Here is a 22,633-nt window from a genome sequence, read left to right on the forward strand (position 1 = left end):
ATAAATAGTAGAAATGGAGGGAGCTTAAGTTCAATGAAATAGTGCAACTAACGAATACAGTAAGGTAACTACACCATTCAGCACTTCAGTTACCGACAAGGAAAATTAAGTAATCAAACACTTGTTTAAATGCTACTAAAGATGGCAAAAACAATCAAAATGGAGAGAAAGCAATAGAGTTAACACAGGGAAGCAACACAACACTATTTTCAAAAAAAGTAGGGAAATTTCTTGAGTGTCTTGGCCAGATTTGCCCCCAATCTTAAACCAGGCCATAGGCATGGTAAGTTAATCTGGTCAAAAAAGTGAAATAACTAATTCTGAAAGATTTGTTTGGGTAGTTTCTGTTCAGAGCATGGAAGAATTGCTTAAAACAAGGTATTGTGCAGTAGTACTGTACAGCAGCACACATTTGTGTTATACAAGTAAGCAGAGTAGAACACATTCTTAATAGTTGTTTGGATGACTGTAGAAGAGTTCACCCCCTCTTAACATTCAATTGACAGCTGTCCAGCTTTCACTAGAATATAACATGCTGGCTCATTAGTTAAGCCACACAATGCACAAAGGACGAGTGACAACTCTGTCCAGAAGTCTGTGCTTATAGTTTCTTTGTGGTATTTCCAGAGACAGGCCTTTCTGCTTTCTCTTGTAGTGCATAGATTTTGCTTTTACATGATTGCTGTGGAGTGAGCTGTCTCAAAGGTTTGGAAAGATGCATGCCATACACCACCTCTAATTCAAATGATGATGTTAAAGGGAAAAACCTGGAATAATTCCCCCAATTCCATTATATCTTATTTGGCAAAGACAACCATTGATGTTCATAAGTGTCACCATTGCAGTCGCCTAAGCTATGTGGATTTACCCATTTTGCATTGGCCATCTTTTGAAAGATGTGGGTGCCTTCCAGGTGCTTCTCCATATAAAAGGCAGGTAGTGCTCTAAAAGCTTCAGAGATTTTTTTGCTGCAGAAGTGAGGGCTTCTTTGGTAGTCCCTGTGTTGTTCTGGCATTTGTCTATGATTTTTGAGCTGGGCAGGTAAGTCCCTTTTGGGGAAAGCCTTCTTTCTAAAATTTAATTTTATGTGGGAAACATTTGCGTTTTTTTGGCAAGAATTCTGCTTGGTATTATTGAAACAAAGAGAAGGGGACTTGACAGTTTTATAGGTTCATAAGTGTTTACTAAGCTAAAGACCACAAGGGCCTTTTTAAGCCTAGCCATGCATCCCAAATGTCTGACAAGTTCTGGTACCTTTGAGAAGTGTAAACGGGCTTAGGAGATGAAACGTTTACAAGCAGGGGCCTGGGAGATGAACCATTTACAAGCTCCCTGTGTCCATTAGAGACATGGATGCCAAACTAGGAATGAATTTCCTGTTCTCCATCCAGTTGCACAGATTACACGAGTTGGGTTATGGAGGAACTTTGCTTCACGTGGATGTGGAGCCTGTTGGAGAGAGATGTGGTCTGTGGGATACATACCTGTCTCTCCAGCAGGTTCTGTTTAGAAGTAAGTCTGTAGAGCAGATTCTAGTGCTGTTTGTTTTGGAGATATGCAGGAGGTCCATCAGAGTGGGGTCTGACAATGCCTTGTATGCCAGGCATAGATATCCCCTGTAGAAGACAGAATACAGGGATAGGACCTTGAGATGGTCCGCACAGGACATGTTGCATCCTGTATATTTTTAGTGAGCAACCTCTGAACGTTCCAGTTGTTGGATATGCCTGATTAGATACATACCAAGGAGGGACATTGTACTCAATGATGTGTTTGACGAATGCCAAATACAGTGGAACAGTGACTTCCTTGGACCTAGATGCCATACCTTTGTTTATAAGTTGCAAAAAAACAGTTCGGTATCGGCAGGACACACTGGAGGCTACAAAATAATAAATAAATGAAAAACACCACTATCAGATTAAATTAAGCACTTTCGACCTATTACTATTAGGACTTCTTCAGAATGCACTTAAAATCCATTACTCTATTTAAATACAGCAAAAAGGTGTAAAAAAAAAATAAAACTAGCTTCCCTTAAAGAAACATTTCACCTGTGCTATTACTTATGTTGCAAATACACATGTATTAAACAGAATCTAGGTATCTATTGTACATTGAAAATGTGCATTTTAAAATTGCTTTAAAATATCACATAAATAACTTAGCCATAAATTGAAACTTTACTACCACAGGGACTTTTCCCATGCCAATAAAAAGGAAAAAACACAGAACAGAATTAAAAAAAACTCACTTTTCTAAAAAGCCTTAAACATTATAAATTAAGTAGATGAATAAATAGACTACTTAAATATGAAATTAAACCTTACACTTAAAAAGCTGTTTCATAAAAATACCATTCTCATAACCCTGATTGCCCTACACTTCAAAATTGGCTTAATGGAAACATGATCATTCGAGCCCAGATTGGCAAAAGCATTCAGCCTAAAAGCACAATACAAGTAAAAACAGTGTAAAGAAAATAAATCACAATATATAAAATAGAAGAAGGCAATGAAGCAATACAATGTACAAAAAAACAAAAACAAACTAGCTTTTCCCTCACAGCAAGCTGTGGCAGAGGCTGGGTGAGCTTTTCCAGTAAAGTCTAAAATGCCCACTGGAAATTGTGTGTGATGCCACAAGAAATGAACACTGAGTAGGAACAGAACCTCGAGCCATCATTATATCCAAATCTTAAATATTAGCCTCATGCTGCTGATCTATCTACATGATAACGGGCATGTGTTGATAGTGCTTCTGTGAACGTTTTAGAAGAAAAAGTTTATTGTATGGCTAAAAACGTAACTCATTTTATTTGTTTAGCATGCTTGGGAAAGGATATTGCACTTGTGGAGGATTTTAGTGGAATAGTTACCTCAGTATCACTAGATGTTCTTTGTGTTTCCCTGTTTCAGTCATCACATTTGAGTTATCCTGCCAGGGGTAGCTCTCAGTCGGCCCCAATACAAGAGGCTTAGTATTTCTGTTTCAGTTGCTATCGCTCCAGGACTGACATCAGGTCATCAGTGGTATAAAATCTGGCAGCGGACGCCATTACATCAGTCTTTCTTGCCGAGGAGCCCGAAGCAGAAGCAGTTCACATGAGTGCCAGTTAGCTGCTGCCTGAGTTTTCGTTTCCGAATTGAAGTTGAAGTCTTCTAAAGCTAAGTACTCCTTTGGGGATCCTTTTTTCTTGCTCTAACCAATGTCAGAAACAGTTAACAATTGTCTCGCCTATGGAAAGCAAACACCACACCGAGACTTCCATTCTTACTGCGTTATCTGTTTAGGCTCAGACCACGAAGTGCCCCGCTGTTGCTTTTGTGCTTTGTTCAATGCCAGAACTATACGTCATTGGGCCCTTATTGTAGCTAGATATTTTCGCTCAGTCCTCTAATTCCAATATGGCTTCGATAAGCCATCCGACTACCGATCTTCTGAAAAAACATAAGGATAAAGACAGAGACAGACCGCACAGGTACAAAACTGCCAACGACATTTCCATTAAGCTAGTCGTCAGTTCTCCGGTCCTCAGTTTGGTGCTTTTGCAGCCCCTAATGCCTGCTTCTGTGGATTCGCAGGCCGTTATCGAGACCCTTTAGGAGTCCAGTATGCAGCGAGACTCTTCAACTAAGGATGCTGCGGATGTCTCTACCTTGCATGGGTCCAGAGCCGCTGAGCAGGCACCGGCTTCTGAGGAAGTACTTTACACTACCGATACTAAATGCAGACAGACTTCTTTCGTGTCTTCAGTTCTTTCAAAAACAACCGAGTTTCTAAGGCCCAGGGTACGAACCACACCCAAAAAACCAATGACCCAAGCTCAGGCACCTCCTTTCTTGCCTCAATCTCAAATGCTTAAAATGGCGGTAGACCTTATAATGCTTATTAGGGGAAGCCAGGCTATCCCTTCCAAAAGAAAGAGACTTGTCCCCAGTAGGTTTATCTGAACAGAAGTCCGATGACTCTGATGCATCTGAATATGAAGATATGCAACCCCTCTCTGCATATGAGGATTCTGATGCAGATGAATCCATTCCTTCAGTCTCTCCACCCGAGGACTTTTCTTTTGGGGAAACCCTACATACTTTAAGGGAGCATTTCCAATGGGAATGTCAGGACTATCCTCAGTCAAAAAGACTCAGGGAATTCTTAGATCTTCCACAGCACAGACCTGTGGCCATTCCTCCAGTCCTGGATGTTGTGGATGATTTTTTTATGGAATCCAGTCTGACCCCTGACACCCTCCCTCCTGCTCCCAGAAAACCTGACAGGTATTATAGAGTCCCTGACTCTCACAAATTTCTTTTCAAAAATCGTACTGCAAATCGTACTGCTGACCCTGAGGTCCTCTCTCAAGGGCCTAAAGGAATCAAAGCAACTTCAGCTAAGAATCCCACCCCCTCAGATAGAGATTCCCGAGCATTAGACAGATGGGGTAAAAAAGTATACACCTCTGCTACTCTTGCTATTAGAGCATTAAATTGTCAGTTCCACATGCTGAAATGTTAGCAACATACCGTGGAACTCCTCAAACAAAAAAAAATATCTTCTTTTCCTGTGTGTGCAGAAAATAGAGTTACACAAGAGTTAATGCATTCTGCAAGTCAAGTAACTAAACACACCTTACAATGTGGTTTTGACGCCCAAGAAGCATCTTGCAGGGCATCTGTCACTGGTTCTGTCCTCAGAAGGCATGCTTGGCTTAAGGAACAGACCTTGCCAGACCATGTCAAATCCAAATTACTGGACACATCCTTGAACAAAGACCACTTATTTGGCACCAAGACAGAAGAGGTCTTAAAAATGGAAGAAAAAGCTAAATCTATCCAGACATTTAAAGACTTCTTACAGGTCTAGCCACCAAGGTTCAGTAGGCATTGCCCCTCCAAGCACTGGTCCTTTCCTACACCCTCCAGCCCAGCTCAGCCCTGACCCAGGGGAAGCAGACTCCCCCAGACAACAGCCCCAGGGAATGCAGAGATCTAAGCAATGGAGATTCTCCTCTTCAAAAACAGGGAGTGCAAAGCCACCCCCTTATGGTAAGAACTCACAATGACTTTATAGTTCCACCCCCTCCCTCTGCCCGCCTGCTCATGCCCCTAGGAGGAAACTCTCCTTCCACGCAAGCAACTGGGCCACCATTACCAACGACTGCTGGGTTCTCAACATTGTGTCTCAGGGATACAAATTTTATTTCCACACTCTGCCAACCAAGGGTTCCCAAACCAGTGGGCAGAGGCCAAAACGCAAGTCCTTTCCCTGATCTCCATGAAGGCAATAGAGCATGTTCCTGCAGAACAGATAGGCCATGGTTTCTACTCCAGACTCTTCCTAGTACCCAGAAAACAGGGAACATGGCACCCCATCCTCGATCTATCCATCCTAAATACCTTTTTGGTGATACCAAAATTCAAAATGCTCACCCTCCAGCAGCTTCTACCTGCGCTTTCCAAGGATGCTTGGTTAGCCACCCTAGACGTAAAAGAGGCCTACGTACACATCCCAGTCGGGGAATCCTGCAGGAAACACCTACGTTTCAGGGCAGGATCAATGCACTTCCCTTTGGCTTATCTACTGCTCCCAGAGTTTTCACAAAATGTCTGGCTCCAGCCATTGCTTTTTGCAGACAAAGAAATATTTAAATTTACCCATACTTAGATGACTGCCTGATTCAGGTAGACAGTCAGGAAAAGCTGCTACAGCACCTGACCTTTGTAAAGGACCTACTGACCTCCCTGGGGTATACTGTCAACAAAAAGAAATCAAAACTAGCCCCCACACAAAAAATTGTATTCCTGGGAGCAAGCCTGGACACAGCATCCCAGATGGCATTCCTTATTCCAGAAAAACAAACATACCTGACAGCTTACTTCTCTCAACTAGCCACCAGGACCAAGTTATCCGCAAGGAAAATCCTGCCAGCTCTAGAGTTCATGGCTTCTTGCATTCTACTCATTCCATATGCCAGACTGCATATGAGGAAACTATAATGGTACCTAAAAAGCCTTTGGTGTCAACACTCTCAAGACCTGGAAACTCTTATACAAATAATACCTTGTCTAAGGAAAGATTTTCTTTGGTGGGCAGCAGCATTACAACCAACACAAGGGACTACCCTTCTCACAACCCCACGCCGCCCAGACCCTCACCACAGATGCATCAGACTATGTGGTGCTCACCTGGATGGCAGGTACATTCAGGGTCAAAGGAGCCCAAATCAAATACATCTGCACATCAAAAAAAAGAGATGTTAGCTGTTCAGCATGCCCTGACAGCTTTCAGACACCCTACTCTCCCCAGGGCCTCTACTGATCAAAACAGACAACACCACAGTGATGTGGTATATCAACAAACGGGGAGGGACTCGCTCTTATCCTCTCTGCAAGCTCACCATGACCCTTTGGCACACTGCCTCAGCCATGCAACAACACCTGTTAGCACAATTCCTGCCAGGCTGTCTAAACTCTTTGGCAGAATTAAGCATTAACCTGCTAGACCCACATGAGTGGCAGCTAGACCACAGAATCTTCACCCTTGTAACCCAGAAATGGGGCACCCCGAAGATCAACCTCTTTGCCTCCCACTCCAGTCATCAGCTCAGCAAATTCTGCACCAGGGAACTTCACAAAAAGGCCTGGAAATTGGAGGCTCTGTCCTTCCAGTGGGTAAACCTCTCGGTCTATGCATTTCCCCCTCTACCACTCATTTCAAGGGTACTGCTCAAAATAAGGGAGGAAAAAATCAAGGGCAGTCCTGATTGCCCCAGACTGGCCACACCAGCACTGGTACCCACTGCTGCGCAGCCTGTCACCCCTGATACCATGGCACCTACCTCAGATCCCAACACTCCTGACCCAGAGAATGGCAAATTCATGCATCCCCAATTGCAGACCCTCAACCTGGCAGCCTGGCTGATTCCCTGATCTCTCCTCAAGCTGCCAGACTAAGCAAACAATTTCTAGATGTTATAAGTGAGGCCAGACGCCCCAGCACTAGAAAATCATATGCTGACAAGTGTAAAAGGTTTTGCATCTGGATCCGGGCTAAGGGAGCTGGAACGGCACAACCTTCTCTACCTCTCATCCTGGATTACCTGGCAGACCTACTACACAGGGGTCTGTCCTTCTCTTCTATTAAAATTCATGCCTCAGCCATCTCTGCTCATTTCAGCACAGAGCCACCTCTTTTCTCACACCCTCTCATCAAGCAGTTCCTAAGAGGGGCTAACAACTTGAGGCCACCCAGAAGAGCTCCTACCCTAGCTTGGGACCTTAACTTTGTGTTGGAAAAGCTCACCCTGCCCCCCTTTGAACCTGCAGCTTCAGCAGAATTAAAATTTCTCTCTTGGAAGACCGCCTTGCTTCTGGCCATCACTTCAGCTAGAAGAGTATCAGAGCTACAAGCACTTATGGCTGTAGAGCCCTTCATCATTTTCCATGCTGACAGGGTCTCCCTCAGGACTAACCCATCCTTCATGCCTAAAGTGGTGTCCAGTGTGGCTCTCAACCAATCCATTCGTTTGCCCACCTTTTTCCTTCACCCACAAAACAAGGGGGAAAGGATTCTGCACTCTCTAAATGTGCACAGATAGCTCAGATTCTACCTGGACAGGACTAAATCTTTTAGAAAAAACTGATCAATTGCTAGTCAGCTTTGCTGCAGGGGCAGAGGGCAAGGCCATATCCAAACAAACATTCTCCAAATGGATAGCACACTGCATCCATTTCTGCTACAAACAGCACATTAAACCACACCCAAAGGGGGTCAAGACACATTCCACCAGTGCAACCTCCACCTCTGCAGCTTTTCTCGGAGGGGTCCCCACCAGGGACATCCTGGAGGCTGCAACATAGACATCTGTTCATATCTTCACCAATCATTACCACCTGCCTATATTCTCCAAATCCAGGGCAGGCTTTGCCACCGCAGTCTTGCAGGGCATCCTAGCCAGCCCCTAGTCTTCTTGACTGTCTCCACCCTTTTCTTCAGCTTTGGGAATCAACCCAAATGTAATGTCTGCAACAGGAAACATGAAGAACATAGTACAGTGGTGTACACTTAACATAAATGTAGATGTTCAAGTGTATTCACTATTGCAGTCCTGGTTTCCCTCCCTCCATCCCCCTTGTCTCTCTCTCTCTCTCTCTCTCTCTCTCTCTCTCTCTCCTTACAAGGAAATTTTGGTATTTAATTTCAACTGGTGGTGTTCTTCCACCATAACCTAGCTCCCTATTAGAGGCTCCTGAAAGGGAAGAAAATCTGATGTAATGGTGTTGGCTGCCTGATTTTATACCATTGATGACCTGATGTCAGTCCTGGAGCGACAGCAACCAACACAGAAATACTAAGCCTCTGGTATTCGGGCCAACTGGGGGCTACCCCTGGCAGGATAACCCAAATGTGATGACTGCAACAGTGAATACACTCGAACATCTACATTTGTGGTAAAAGTGTACACAACTGTACTTTCTTCATTCTTCATCTTTACTGGTTCTTCTGGGACACAGTACACAGCTTCCAATACAGCTTACTTATGGAGCAGCAGTCTATCTCTGCATTATTACCTTCCCCGGCAAGCAAAAGAAAAACACTTGCTAAGGAGTTTTTCAGGCTCCTTCTTTGTTTCAGCTACTGGTGAATGATTCTGCTATTGACGATTGATGTTCCTCAGACCACCCATTTTCTTCCCTAATCCTCTTGGTAGAGCATTAACGACTACCAAAGACCATGAGATAGTCATGTCTTGTGCAGCTGAAGGGAAGCCCAGGGTGGGTAGAGGAAGGCGCAGGTGAAGGTCATCTCTTGGCCAGGTGGGGATTGTGGAAGTTGAGACCTGTGCACCTAAGGTACAAGCCCTCCATGGGGGCACTGTGCTTGATGAGAAAAACTTCGAACATCCTGCCTACAGACAGGGCAGATTTACTGAGTTTTGCATAATAAGTTGATTTCTACTTTTTCCATGGTGGGTCAAATCTCAGACAAGGAAAAAAAGAGTTCCCTCCCATTCTACAAGATTTTCCAATCGGAACAACAGTCAGTGCAGGGCAGGGATGTACTTCAGGAATTATTTTCAGAGCATTCAGATTCTGAAGAAATCCTAGCTTTAGATTTCCCTACTGATGAAATCTTTCACTGATATTGTATGTAATATGATTGAGTTTTTTCAGTGAGAACTGTCTGAAACCTCTGACATAGAAAATGTATTATGATTTAATACAATTACAAATGTATGAAGCTATAACTGTTCCTTCTGTTTTGCCTGTCTAGGAGAATGTTTTTCTTACTGCAGCTAGTATACCTGACAGACCGCTTCTGGCTTCCAAGGTACCTTAAACATACAAGTACCTATATTCTGTCATAAGGAAGACCCAGCAGTAATTTTCCTTCTTTCTCTAAAACTGCTGCTGCAGCTGTCGCCACACAGGTTATTGCATCTAATCCCATTTCCCTGGAGAAAGGTTTGAAAGTAATGGATAATATGGGGAAGAAATTATATTTTTCTAGTGCTTTATCTTTCAGGATTTTAGATTGCCAAGCCCATTGTCTTTTGAGGAATATGCCAAACTTATTGATCAACCTTCCCTCTTCTGAGGTTAAAAAAAAAATTAAATGCTTTTGTGATAGATGTTTCTCAGATGGCTAAGCATATTCTAAAGTGCGCTTATTATGATGCCACTGATTCTGTTTCCAGAACAGCTGTTTCTGTATCATTTTTGAGGAAACTTGCTTGGGTTTATTCTCAAAACTTCCCTCAAATCTGAGATATTACATTTTCCCTTTGATAAAGGCACTCTGTTTGGCTCATCTGTAGCTGAGCTGCTCAAAAAGTATGTCATAAAAGGGGAAAATGGATCCCAAGGATTAACAAAAAGTTTTTCCTACACCTTAGTCCCCTTTCCCAACAAACAGTTTAAACAGCAAGGGGCAGTAATGAAGGAGGGAAAAGGCAACAGAGAGAAGGGAAAAGCCTCTTAAAATCCACAGCAGTCTTCCTAGTTAGCATGAATATCTGCTGGTTCAGGTGGCTCCTCTTTGAGTCTCAATTTTGAACTTTAGAAGCTAACTTATCCTCCATTTGAATAAGATGACCTCCATTTGAATAAGATGACAAGGCTGATTTGAGGTTCTTAACATGGATGACTGTGTTACTTATTGCTCTGACATCTATCTGCTAGGCGAGTATCTGAGTTACAAGCACTTATGGTCAGCCCTACCTCATTTTTTTTCCACAAAGACAACAAGGTTTCTTTGTGACCAAATCCTACCTTTATGCCTGAAGTCATGTCAGAGTTTACTTTAAAATCATGCACAAGTAGGACACAACCAGTAATCCACACAATAGCTGGTACGATCACCTTGACCCGAGATAGAGAGCCACAAATATCTTTTTGTAAAAACACAGGTTTATTCCTCAATACGTGCAGTACACAAAACGAGAAAGAAGAACAGGTTAAGCGCTTTCATCTGGTAATGCCAGATTTCATCAGAACCCTTAATCATTTCAATAGCCTTGTATATAAAGCACTTTTGGCGCCAATCTAATTAGTTAAGCACCTCTAGTTGTCATTAAATATTATTAAAAAACTTTAAGAATATTATAAAAGATATTTATAACATCATAATATATAACATGACTAATTCTTTGTTAATATATGACCACAGTTTATCGCCAAATTTTATATGCTAAAAAATATATATATACGCTAAAGAATATATATATGAAATAACATAAATATATCATACTAACAAGTATGCCATACAAATAAAATATAAAAATCTTTACACTAGGTCACATGTTATGTACAAATTAAGCTTACTAAATATATGCTTAACAAAAACTTACATTCCTATAATTTACTAAGGTCTAACAAAAACAAAAAGTGATCTATAATAATATTAATATTAGATGTATGAATAATACTTCTTCAAACTATAATTACATCCTATTGTAAAGCTAAAAATGGCTTTAAACTAATATGGTCATTGATGCCAGGAGGTGTGGTTGCATCCAAACATATCTGCCATTTACTTTCAACCCATGCAAGATATGTTTTCCAATTGCCTCCCTTATCCCCCATCTCAACCTGATCAATAATAGCAAATATAAATGTATGGTCTTGGCCATTTTCTATAATATGTTTACTCAATGCATTTTTAGGGTCAGCTCGTTTTATCCTATATAGGTGCTCATAAATCCGTGTCTTAAACTTTCTCTCAGTTTTCCCTATATAGTAAGCGGGACACTTTGTGCACGTAGCTATATATACTATGCGTTGTGTATTACAGTTCCCTTTTTTGCTGATTACCAAGGATCTAGTAATATTTTTGATCCTAATTTTATAATTTATATTTATGTTCTTGCATTGGTTACACATACCACAGCGTGATGTTCCTTTCTTTCCAATTAGATACTTTATTTCTCTTGCTTTGTTCTAATATTCTCTTCAAATTACTGCCCGTCTTATATACAGTATTTATTTGCTTTCCCACTATATGTCCTATGGAAACGGATGAAGACAAGAACTCCCAATATTTCTTCAATATTTCGATCACCACATTGGTATAAGGGTTAAACCTCAATACACACACTTTTTTCTCATTCTCAAAAATACTTTTAGAGCTAGGTTTACAAATCATGTTCTTTCCCAACAGTGGAACATATTTTTGCCCCCATTGTGTCCTAACATAAGTTGTTACATTTTCCAACATAGCTTTTGGATAACCTCTATCCAAAAATAAGTTAAATAATGTTTCTAACCCACTTATCATACTATCTTCAGTAGATGACATCCTTGCTACTCGAATACTCTGTCCCTTCACCACATTACGGAAAATGTGGGGAGGGTGGCAACTACTGTAGTGTATATAATCGTTGGAAAATGTGGGTTTTCTATATATTTGAGAAGCAAAACCATTCCCTGTATTGCTTATCAGAGTATCCAAATATGCTATTTCAAGTTTATTATGTTGGTAAGTAAATCTCAAGAAGTCAGTGGTGTTATTGAGATAGTCTATAAAGGATGATATTTCATGAACTGGACCAGTCCAAATAAAAAACATATCGTCCAAAAACCTGGTATACATTTTAATGTATTTATAATATTCACTAGGGAATATAAAATTGTTTTCCCACTCAAGAATAACTAAATTAGCGAAAATGGGGGCACAAGATGCCCCCATTGCCACCCCAAGAGTTTGACGATAGTATTCATCTGCGTGATATATATAGTTATGCTCAAGGACTAGGCCCATCATGTCCATAATCAAGTTAATTCTGTCCCAGCTAAGCCCTGAATATTTAATTAGGCTATTATAAAATAATTCCAGGCCTTTATCCGCTGGGATACTCGAAAACAAATCCTGTACATCAACTGTTATAAAGGTGAGATTCTCATCCCATACTTCCATGGTAAGTTTACCCAAAAAATCCCACGAGTCCTTTACTATGTGACTTACTTTAGAATATACAGGTTTAATCCAATGGTCAATAGTAACTCCCATTTTGAAAGTTTTAGATTTCGATCCTGATATGATAGGCCTGAAGGGTTTTTTTTCTAAATTCTTATGAATTTTAGGGATACCTATAATATGTGCCAAAATAGGATAATCAGTTCTTAAATATTCATAAAGTTCACTGGTAATTCTGTTGTCAAGTAAATATTCTTCAAGTATCAAATCGATACGCTTGTGTCCAATATTTATTTGATTGAGGGACATCTCTTCATAATTACCTGTTTCATATAAGATATTGTGTATATCCCTAAGATATAAATGTTGATCATAAATCACTATACCTCCCCCTTTATCAGGCTTCATTATTCCAATCTCTTCATTAAGCAACAGTTCTTCCATACATTTTCTTTCTCCAGTGTCTAAGTTGTCATAAAAATTAGTAGTTCCTGTAGTATTACACTTTAAATCCCTATATAGAGTATAAATGTCTTTACACACCATCCTTTCATATAGGGCTACCTGTGTGTTCATAACCGGTATATATGTACTTTTCTTAACCAATATAGGTTTATTAATATTAATATTAGTACTAGATTTATTATTATCATCATAAAATGGTATTGCTAGATTCAATCTTCTACAGAATAGTTTAATTTCTTTTATAACATCAAACAGGTTAAAGTGTACCGTGGGGATATATTTCATTCCCTTACTAAACAGGGTTATTAATTCGTCAGTCACTGGTATTTCTGTATAATTATATACTTTAAAACCTTCAAAACAATGTATTCTAGGTAACTTTTCAGTACCCACAGTATTTAAAGTAGTAACCGTCACCTCTCCTTCTTGTGTAGTGGTTAGGCCCGTAGGGGTAACTATAGATGTATAAAGAAGGGGATGACCATTAGTGGTTGGAGTGATATTTTCACCAGTCCGACCTTCTAATTTCTCATCTGATGTCTCTTGGGTGCTGGGAAGTATCTCCCCCCTTGAAAATTCTCCCCTTCATTATCTAGAATGTTTCCTTTTACCCTTAGTATGCACTAAATCAAAATCAGTCTCATTATCCAAATGATAACGTGGCCAAATATACGCTCTACCATTCCTGTACAATTCTAAATCCCTTTCAGTTTTATGCATTTTTCTGTTATAAATATTTTGTACTTTATTTTTAGCATTCTTAAACTGGTTTGAATATAAGTCATACCATACTGGAAATTTGTCATCATGTATAATAGACTCATTAAGTTCTTCCACCTCATGTAACAAAACATTTATTTTCTCCTCATTATACTTAATTAATTGTTTCATGTACATGTAGCCAAACTCATCGAACATTTTGTTAAATGCTTGTTCGATTTTGGGGTTATATCTTATACCCAATGGTAATTTAAAGAATCTAAGTCCCTTTGGAACTGAAATTAAAATTGAAAGGGATTTAGAATTGTACAGGAATGGTAGAGCGTATATTTGGCCACGTTATCATTTGGATAATGAGACTGATTTTGATTTAGTGCATACTAAGGGTAAAAGGAAACATTCTAGATATAATGAAGGGGAGAATTTTCAAGGGGGGAGATACTTCCCAGCACCCAAGAGACATCAGATGAGAAATTAGAATGTCAGACTGGTGAAAATATCACTCCAACCACTAATGGTCATCCCCTTCTTTATACATCTATAAGTTACCCCTACGGGCCTAACCACTACACAAGAAGGAGAGGTGACGGTTACTACTTTAAATACTGTGGGTACTGAAAAGTTACCTAGAATACATTGTTTTGAAGGTTTTAAAGTATATAATTATACAGAAATACCAGTGACTGACGAATTAATAACCCTGTTTAGTAAGGGAATGAAATGTATCCCCACGGTACACTTTAACCTGTTTGATGTTATAAAAGAAATTAAACTATTCTGTAGAAGATTGAATCTAGCAATACAATTTCATGATGATAATAATAAATCTAGTACTAATATTAATATTAATAAACCTATATTGGTTAAGAAAAGTACATATATACCGGTTATGAACACACAGGTAGCCCTATATGAAAGGATGGTGTGTAAAGACATTTATACTCTGTATAGGGATTTAAAGTGTAATACTACAGGAACTACTAATTTTTATGACAACTTAGACACTGGAGAAAGAAAATGTATGGAAGAACTGTTGCTTAATGAAGAGATTAGAATAATGAAGCCTGATAAAGGGGGAGGTATAGTGATTTATGATCAACATTTATATCTTAGGGATATACACAATATCTTATATGAAACAGGTAATTATGAAGAGATGTCCCTCAATCAAATAAATATTGGACACAAGCGTATCGATTTGATACTTGAAGAATATTTACTTGACAACAGAATTACCAGTGAACTTTATGAATATTTAAGAACTGATTATCCTATTTTGGCACATATTATAGGTATCCCTAAAATTCATAAGAATTTAGAAAAACCCCACTTCAGGCCTATCATATCAGGATCGAAATCTAAAACTTTCAAAATGGGAGTTACTATTGACCATTGGATTAAACCTGTATATTCTAAAGTAAGTCACATAGTAAAGGACTCGTGGGATTTTTTGGGTAAACTTACCATGGAAGTATGGGATGAGAATCTCACCTTTATAACAGTTGATGTACAGGATTTGTTTTCGAGTATCCCAGCGGATAAAGGCCTGGAATTATTTTATAATAGCCTAATTAAATATTCAGGGCTTAGCTGGGACAGAATTAACTTGATTATGGACATGATGGGCCTAGTCCTTGAGCATAACTATATATTTCACGCAGGTGAATACTATCGTCAAACTCGTGGGGTGGCAATGGGGGCATCTTGTGCCCCCATTTTCGCCAATTTAGTTATGCTTGAGTGGGAAAACAATTTTATATTCCCTAGTGAATATTATAAATACATTAAAATGTATACCAGGTTTTTGGACGATATGTTTTTTATTTGGACTGGTCCAGTTCATGAAATATCATCCTTTATAGACTATCTCAATAACACCACTGACTTCTTGAGATTTACTTACCAACATAATAAACTTGAAATAGCATATTTGGATACTCTGATAAGCAATACAGGGAATGGTTTTGCTTCTCAAATATATAGAAAACCCACATTTTCCAACGATTATATACACTACAGTAGTTGCCACCCTCCCCACATTTTCCGTAATGTGGTGAAGGGACAGAGTATTCGAGTAGCAAGGATGTCATCTACTGAAGATAGTATGATAAGTGGGTTAGAAACATTATTTAACTTATTTTTGGATAGAGGTTATCCAAAAGCTATGTTGGAAAATGTAACAACTTATGTTAGGACACAATGGGGGCAAAAATATGTTCCACTGTTGGGAAAGAACATGATTTGTAAACCTAGTTCTAAAAGTATTTTTGAGAATGAGAAAAAAGTGTGTGTATTGAGGTTTAACCCTTATACCAATGTGGTGATCGAAATATTGAAGAAATATTGGGAGTTGTTGTCTTCATCCGTTTCCATAGGACATATAGTGGGAAAGCAAATAAATACTGTATATAAGACGGGCAGTAATTTGAAGAGAACATTAGAACAAAGCAAGAGAAATAAAGTATCTATTGGAAAGAAAGGAACATCACGCTGTGGTATGTGTAACCAATGCAAGAACATAAATATAAATTATAAAATTAGGATCAAAAATATTACTAGATCCTTGGTAATCAGCAAAAAAGGGAACTGTAATACACAACGCATAGTATATATAGCTACGTGCACAAAGTGTCCCGCTTACTATATAGGGAAAACTGAGAGAAAGTTTAAGACACGGATTTACGAGCACCTATATAGGATAAAACGAGCTGACGCTAAAAATGCATTGAGTAAACATATTATAGAAAATGGCCAAGACCATACATTTATATTTGCTATTATTGATCAGGTTGAGATGGGGGATAAGGGAGGCAATTGGAAAACATATCTTGCATGGGTTGAAAGTAAATGGCAGATATGTTTGGATGCAACCACACCTCCTGGCATCAATGACCATATTAGTTTAAAGCCATTTTTAGCTTTACAATAGGATGTAATTATAGTTTGAAGAAGTATTATTCATACATCTAATATTAATATTATTATAGATCACTTTTTGTTTTTGTTAGACCTTAGTAAATTATAGGAATGTAAGTTTTTGTTAAGCATATATTTAGTAAGCTTAATTTGTACATAACATGTGACCTAGTGTAAAGATTTTTATATTTTATTTGTATGGCATACTTGTTAGTATGATATATTTATGTTATTTCATATATATATTCTTTAGCGTATATATATATATTTTTAGCATATAAAATTTGGCGATAAACTGTGGTCATATATTAACAAAGAATTAGTCATGTTATATATTATGATGTTATAAATATCTTTTATAATATTCTTAAAGTTTTTTAATAATATTTAATGACAACTAGAGGTGCTTAACTAATTAAATTGGCGCCAAAAGTGCTTTATATACAAGGCTATTGAAATTATTAAGGGTTCTGATGAAATCTGGCGTTACCAGATGAAAGCGCTTAACCTGTTCTTCTTTCTTGTTTTGTGTACTGCACGTATTGAGGAATAAACCTGTGTTTTTACAAAAAGATATTTGTGGCTCTCTATCTCGGGTCAGAGTTTACTTTAAGCCAGACTACCAAAAATATCCCGAGGTCTGCGCACCCTAGGTGCTCACAATGTATTCCAGTAATACAGCAGTGGAGGAAAACAAAACTGCAAACTCAGTGTAGTTAAGTTTTAATCCACATTTAGAAGACACATTGAAATGTTAAGCACTTTCGTCCCTAATAACTTATGGGACTTTTTCAGAACAATAAAACACTCTCTATAATACATTTAAATAAATTAATCGCATAATTAATTAGCAAACTGACCAATCAAAATGGTAGTAAAATTAAATTCAAACTGACACACCAGCAAAACATATATTAATGAATAATACAAGAAGGAAGGAAGAAAATATATTGTACTCCATTTATAAATCACAATAGATCAAGCATACAACAAGATGTAGCTTGACTCTCCCATTTTTTTTTTCAAGAACCAAAGGCAAGAGAGAAAATTCTTCACTCTCTGGATGTACACCCACACGTCAGATACCACCTATACAGTACTTGTCCTTTCAAGAAAACTGATCAGCTGTTCATCTCCAGTTGTGATAAGAGGAAAGCACAGCCAGTGTCAAAGTTTTTAGATAGTGGCTATTACTTTTTTTGTTGTACTCACCACAGTAAGCCACTTCCTGGTACAGTTACAGCTCATTCCACAAGGGCTTTGACTTCTGTGTTTTTCTGGAAAGAGGTGGACTCTTAAAAGTATTCTTGAGGTAGCAGCTTAGTCCTGTCATACCTTTATAAAAGATTAAAAACTGGATTCCATTTCCTGCTCCAGAGCAGTCTTTGTAAGGAATGTATTGCAGAGGCTTCTGGAGCCTTCGATATTGACCTCCTCCCTCTTTTCTTACCTACATTATGGTAATTTACCCATGCAGCTTAGACTGCTGCACCTTTGATACATTTATGAATGTAGTGCAGTATTTTAAGTAAACTTGCCAAAACTGTAGCTGTTCCAGTGGATCACCATTGCAGTAGCTGTTCTCCAGTCCCCCCTTCCTTTCTGTTACCAGGGTGTGGTTATTTTCACCCTTCTCTATATAGTTTTAGTTGTAATGTTCTTTGTTTCCTTGGACATATTTTCAGGGATCTTGCCTTCTTCCTAAGCAAAACATGTTCTGAAACTTTTAGCACTCCACTTGACATTTATATGTAGCATCTAGAAGGTGGTCAAAGCTTTGAGAAGTTGGTCAGTGCAAGGAGAAGTAAACACAGTGATCCATTAGAACATCTAATATTATGGTAAGCTTACTTATGCAACTGTACTTTCACCCTTCTTGATAATGAGCCCCTGTTCTTTTAGTTTCCTTTCAGGAGTTATCTCCTGTTTTGTCACCAGGTGCGGCATCTCTTCCTTCCAATTGCTTTGCTCCCTGATAATGAATTGTTTTCTTCTGGTATGTGCTTCTTGCAGGAAGGAAAGAAACTTACCAGGAGGAAGCCATAATTGTTTAAGTGGAAACATTTTACCCTTTGTCAGTCACAGAACTGGTTTCCCTTGCAGATAGACTTTATTAAAGTCAAAAGTAGCCCGTCTCATTTGTAAAACTAAGTGCATTTGCCTATTTTGTCCACTTTCCTTCCCTGGTAGCATATTCTTGCTTCTCTTCCTACTATTAAATTGTTTATGATATAGAGTACTTCACCTTAAATGCCCTTCAAAAGACGTAATTCTCCTTAGGGTTTGAATATTGTTTCTTTTAACTCCTTGTATGAAAAATAGCTCTGTTGGCATTGACTTTGGATAGGTGAACATCAGATCTGTACTCTAATGTATTTGTAACCTTGTACTGATTTCAGCAGACGCAGTCACTTTGACCACCAATCACTCATTTGTGCCAAAAGTCATATTAGATACTGTTCTTCATGTGAAGATTTCATTATTATTTCACCCTCATCTTCAGAACCCTGTTGGTCGAGTTTGCATTGTGTGGATTTCAGAGATGGATTTTAATTTTATTTCTAAGATCATAGACAAAAGATTAGATCAGCTTTTTGTTTTGTTTGCTTCTAGTTAAGTGAGGTGCCACAGTGAATTAGACTGTTTCTAACCTGGCTAGCTAATTTTGTTGCCATAATTATGCTAAGAAGCCTTCAAGGACCTGTTGCAGACCTTTCATTGCTGCATCTCCATCCTGTTTTAGAGCGCTCCAAGTAGACATTTTGGATGTGGCAGTCTGGTTATCGTTTAGCACTATCAGTAGGCATTCACATTGGATTATTATTCTAAAGCACAAGGAAGTTCTGCTACTGCTCAAATTCAACATACGTTGCCAGTGGCCTCCACCCACGTCTTGAATACATGACTTGATCTTCTGCCCATAGTTTATAGCTAGTTTAAAGACAGAAATGAAAGAAAATATTGCAGCATATTTATGTGATGTGGTTACCACACTGGTAAAGAACTGCATTCTTGGTATTAGGACCCTACCACTATACTCTTATTTTTGCCTGGTTGATTATCATTTTTTCTCCCAGTGTTGTTTTTTGGATACTTGTGTGTCTGTAATGAAGATATTGTGGTGAACTACATCCAGCGGGGCCTATTTTGACATCTTAAAAGCATAAATTGGAAGTGATTATTTGGAAAAGAATGTGTAGCATTTTGAGTGAGCGTCACTGCTCTGAAGCATAGTTAGGTACATTGTTTTGACCTGGTGTAATGCATATTTACTTTACATTTTGATGAGAGAGACAGCTTCTTTATATATTGCCAAAGGCTGTGAGTGGTGGCAGAGACTGATGTGATCTGTATGTTGTTCTACTGAACCATAGGCGGTCCAAGTACTAGTTCTTTTGTGCTGTAAAACTGATGCATAATGGCCAGCAAATAGAGACTTCTTCCACCCAGTCGCCGAGATATACTACTGCAGGTATGTTTTTTTTTTGTTTTTTTTTTTTAAAGAAGGTAACATTTTTTGCTGAGGATTTGGCCTTATGCCCCAGATGCAGGCATTACCCAAAGGTTATGACTTCTGAAAAGACTGGACCAAATTTGGTTATTTGTTACTGTTCGAGCCTCACACAACAGTACTTTGCGTGCCTTATGTTACTTAGCACAGCAAGTGCAATACACAATACAGCATTGGGCAAAGCAGTACAACAACAAAGACCCAAAACTATTGACATGAAAATGCTATTGCTGAAGTTCGTTCTTCAGGAAACCTGTCTATTTGATCTTTTACCCAAGTGCACATTTTGTTGTAGAAAGTGCACTGTTTTTTTTGTAAGCACATTAAATCTGCATTTATGTATTTCATGACAAATTTAAGAACAGGGACTAGACAGTATAGATTGCAGAAGTACTACTGTTCGTGTTTGGAGTGTTTTACGTGGTTAACTCTGCACAGAAGTTTAAAGCTAGAGTATTTAAACACCAGAGTGGCGTTGGTAAACCAATATACTCTCTATAAATATGCTAAGGAACAAGTGGGTGCTACTATCTTAATTTCATGAATTTACAAATTGCTTTACAAGTGAAAGTCAGAGTGACATTGACTAATTATTAGTAATGTAAACAGCATGACAGTGTAGACTTGAAACATTTATATTTCACTGACCATGTTTAAATGATTCTTTTTCACTATTTATATAACATAGACCAGAAAGATAGAAAAAAAAGATTAATTTTGTTATATCAAAATGCATGCATTTTCATGGTACTGCATTTAACTTTGAAAAATCTTTCATAAGCAAACTCTGTGTTGGGTCAGGCCTTTAACAAACAGGAATTTATTTTAAGGATTGTATTTTATGCTCATTATAACAACATAGCTTCCTGAGATGGACATTATAGCAGTGTAGATGCCCAGTTGCTGTCACCCCTTTAGATTTTTTTTTATGTCACTGCCTAATGATCATCTGCTGCCTCTTGACCAAAGGACCCATTTGTTCTCCTTCACCGGGGGAAATGTCATTTGGTAGAGTCCATCATTCAGTCAGCCGTCAGGGTTGTCCAGTATTTTTATATAATGGCCCTAACCCCCCACGCGCACACGTAGCCAACTGCCAGCAGGGGTCATGCAGTGGGCTGACTGTGGCACCTCTCACTTCTACAAAATGTGTTCCCTCCAAACACCCCCCTCACCCTAGGAAACATGAGTGCTGTATTTACCCAGTCTCCACCAGAGAAATTGCATTGACTCCATGTATCCTTGAGTGCATGCATCCTTCCCCCTCCCTCCAGCAGAGCTAAGTGGGCCACACACACACGCACACACACGCACACACACACGCACACACGCACACACACACACACGCACACACACACACGCACACACACGCACACACACACGCACACACGCACACACACACACGCACACACGCACACACACGCACACACACACACACACACGCACACATGCATACACACACGCACACACACACGCACACACACACGCACACACGCACACACGCACACACACACACACTCCCTGCCTTCCAGATTCCTGCAGTGCTGTAGACAGTAATCAAACCCTAGTCACCTGGGTCACAGTAAGGGCTTCAGCCCTCTGCATCGCAGAGCCAGACATCTCCTTTTTGGAGTTTGATTTCAGTTTGGAAAATGTTCTGTATTATGTACCTAATTTACATGATTACTGTGTGCATACATTGTTAGTTATTTATTAATTATAAGTTTGTGAATTTTCTTCAAGAAGTACTGAAGGAAGCTGACGTTATCCTGCTTTTACATGAGACACAAAAATACTGAGGCTCTAGTTGAGCAGATGATTTCTCTTTCTTTTTAGTGATATATTTTTTCTGTGTTTTGTAGCACTTTGTTAGTGAACGGAAATACGATGAAGACCTGAGCAGGGTTGCACGGTTTACCACTGACCTTGAAGCACTAAAAATGAGCGTACAGACATTTGGACAAGGTATGCGAGGCATCAGTGTGCATTACTGTTAAGCATTGGTGGTACTACTGACAAAAGTAAAAAAAAAAAAAAAAACTTTTTTTCTAAAGGTTTATATTTGCATTCACCCCCACATTATAGCTCTGTTCCTTTCTCCCCACTGACCCATTAATTCCTCCCTGCTTCTCACAGTGAAGGAGAGCATCCTTCATTCTATGAGAGGCTAACAGTAGTTCTTCCCTTTTTGGCCGACAGGTATGGTGCGGTGGCTGGTAATACTGAGCTGCATGTGCATGTACACTTCTGTACTCTGGAGTACATACACTTCTGTCCAGGTTTAAACTTGAGTGTCCTTTGCATTGAAGCACAACACTGAGCCTTCTTCCCTGGCAGCAGTCTTCTGCTGGGTTTTAAACTGACCTCCTCTTGTGGGATGAAACCACTGGAACACAGATGTGATGTTTAATGCCTTTTATTGGACCAGTGTAGGTGTTGCTATTACTTGAACTTTCAGGCTGACAGGAGCCCTTCAATAGGAGTTTAGTTACTGGTGTTCGATACAGTGCTTAAATACCCACATGCATGAAAGTATGTCGTGTATTTCCAAATGACTAAAAAGGAACTCTTAAAAAATGCCAGTGTAGGAAAAAATGTGCAATTCTA

The 22,633-nt window shown here is 39.1% G+C and overlaps 1 protein-coding gene across 1 annotated transcript in view; it reads left to right on the top strand.

The window, feature by feature from the left end:
• Positions 1 to 22,633, top strand: part of SPATS2 (spermatogenesis associated serine rich 2) — a 1,115,118-nt gene that overhangs the window by 1,035,185 nt on the left and 57,300 nt on the right. Inside the window, exon 11 of the mRNA XM_044083679.1 lies at positions 21,889 to 21,991. Coding sequence (XP_043939614.1) covers positions 21,889 to 21,991 — 103 coding nt within the window. The remainder of the gene's footprint in view (positions 1 to 21,888; positions 21,992 to 22,633) is intronic.

The sequence above is a fragment of the Protopterus annectens genome, chromosome 9.part0 (assembly GCF_019279795.1).
Source record: "Protopterus annectens isolate FY-2018-M chromosome 9.part0, PAN1.0, whole genome shotgun sequence".
Taxonomy (NCBI): Eukaryota; Metazoa; Chordata; order Ceratodontiformes; family Protopteridae; genus Protopterus; species Protopterus annectens.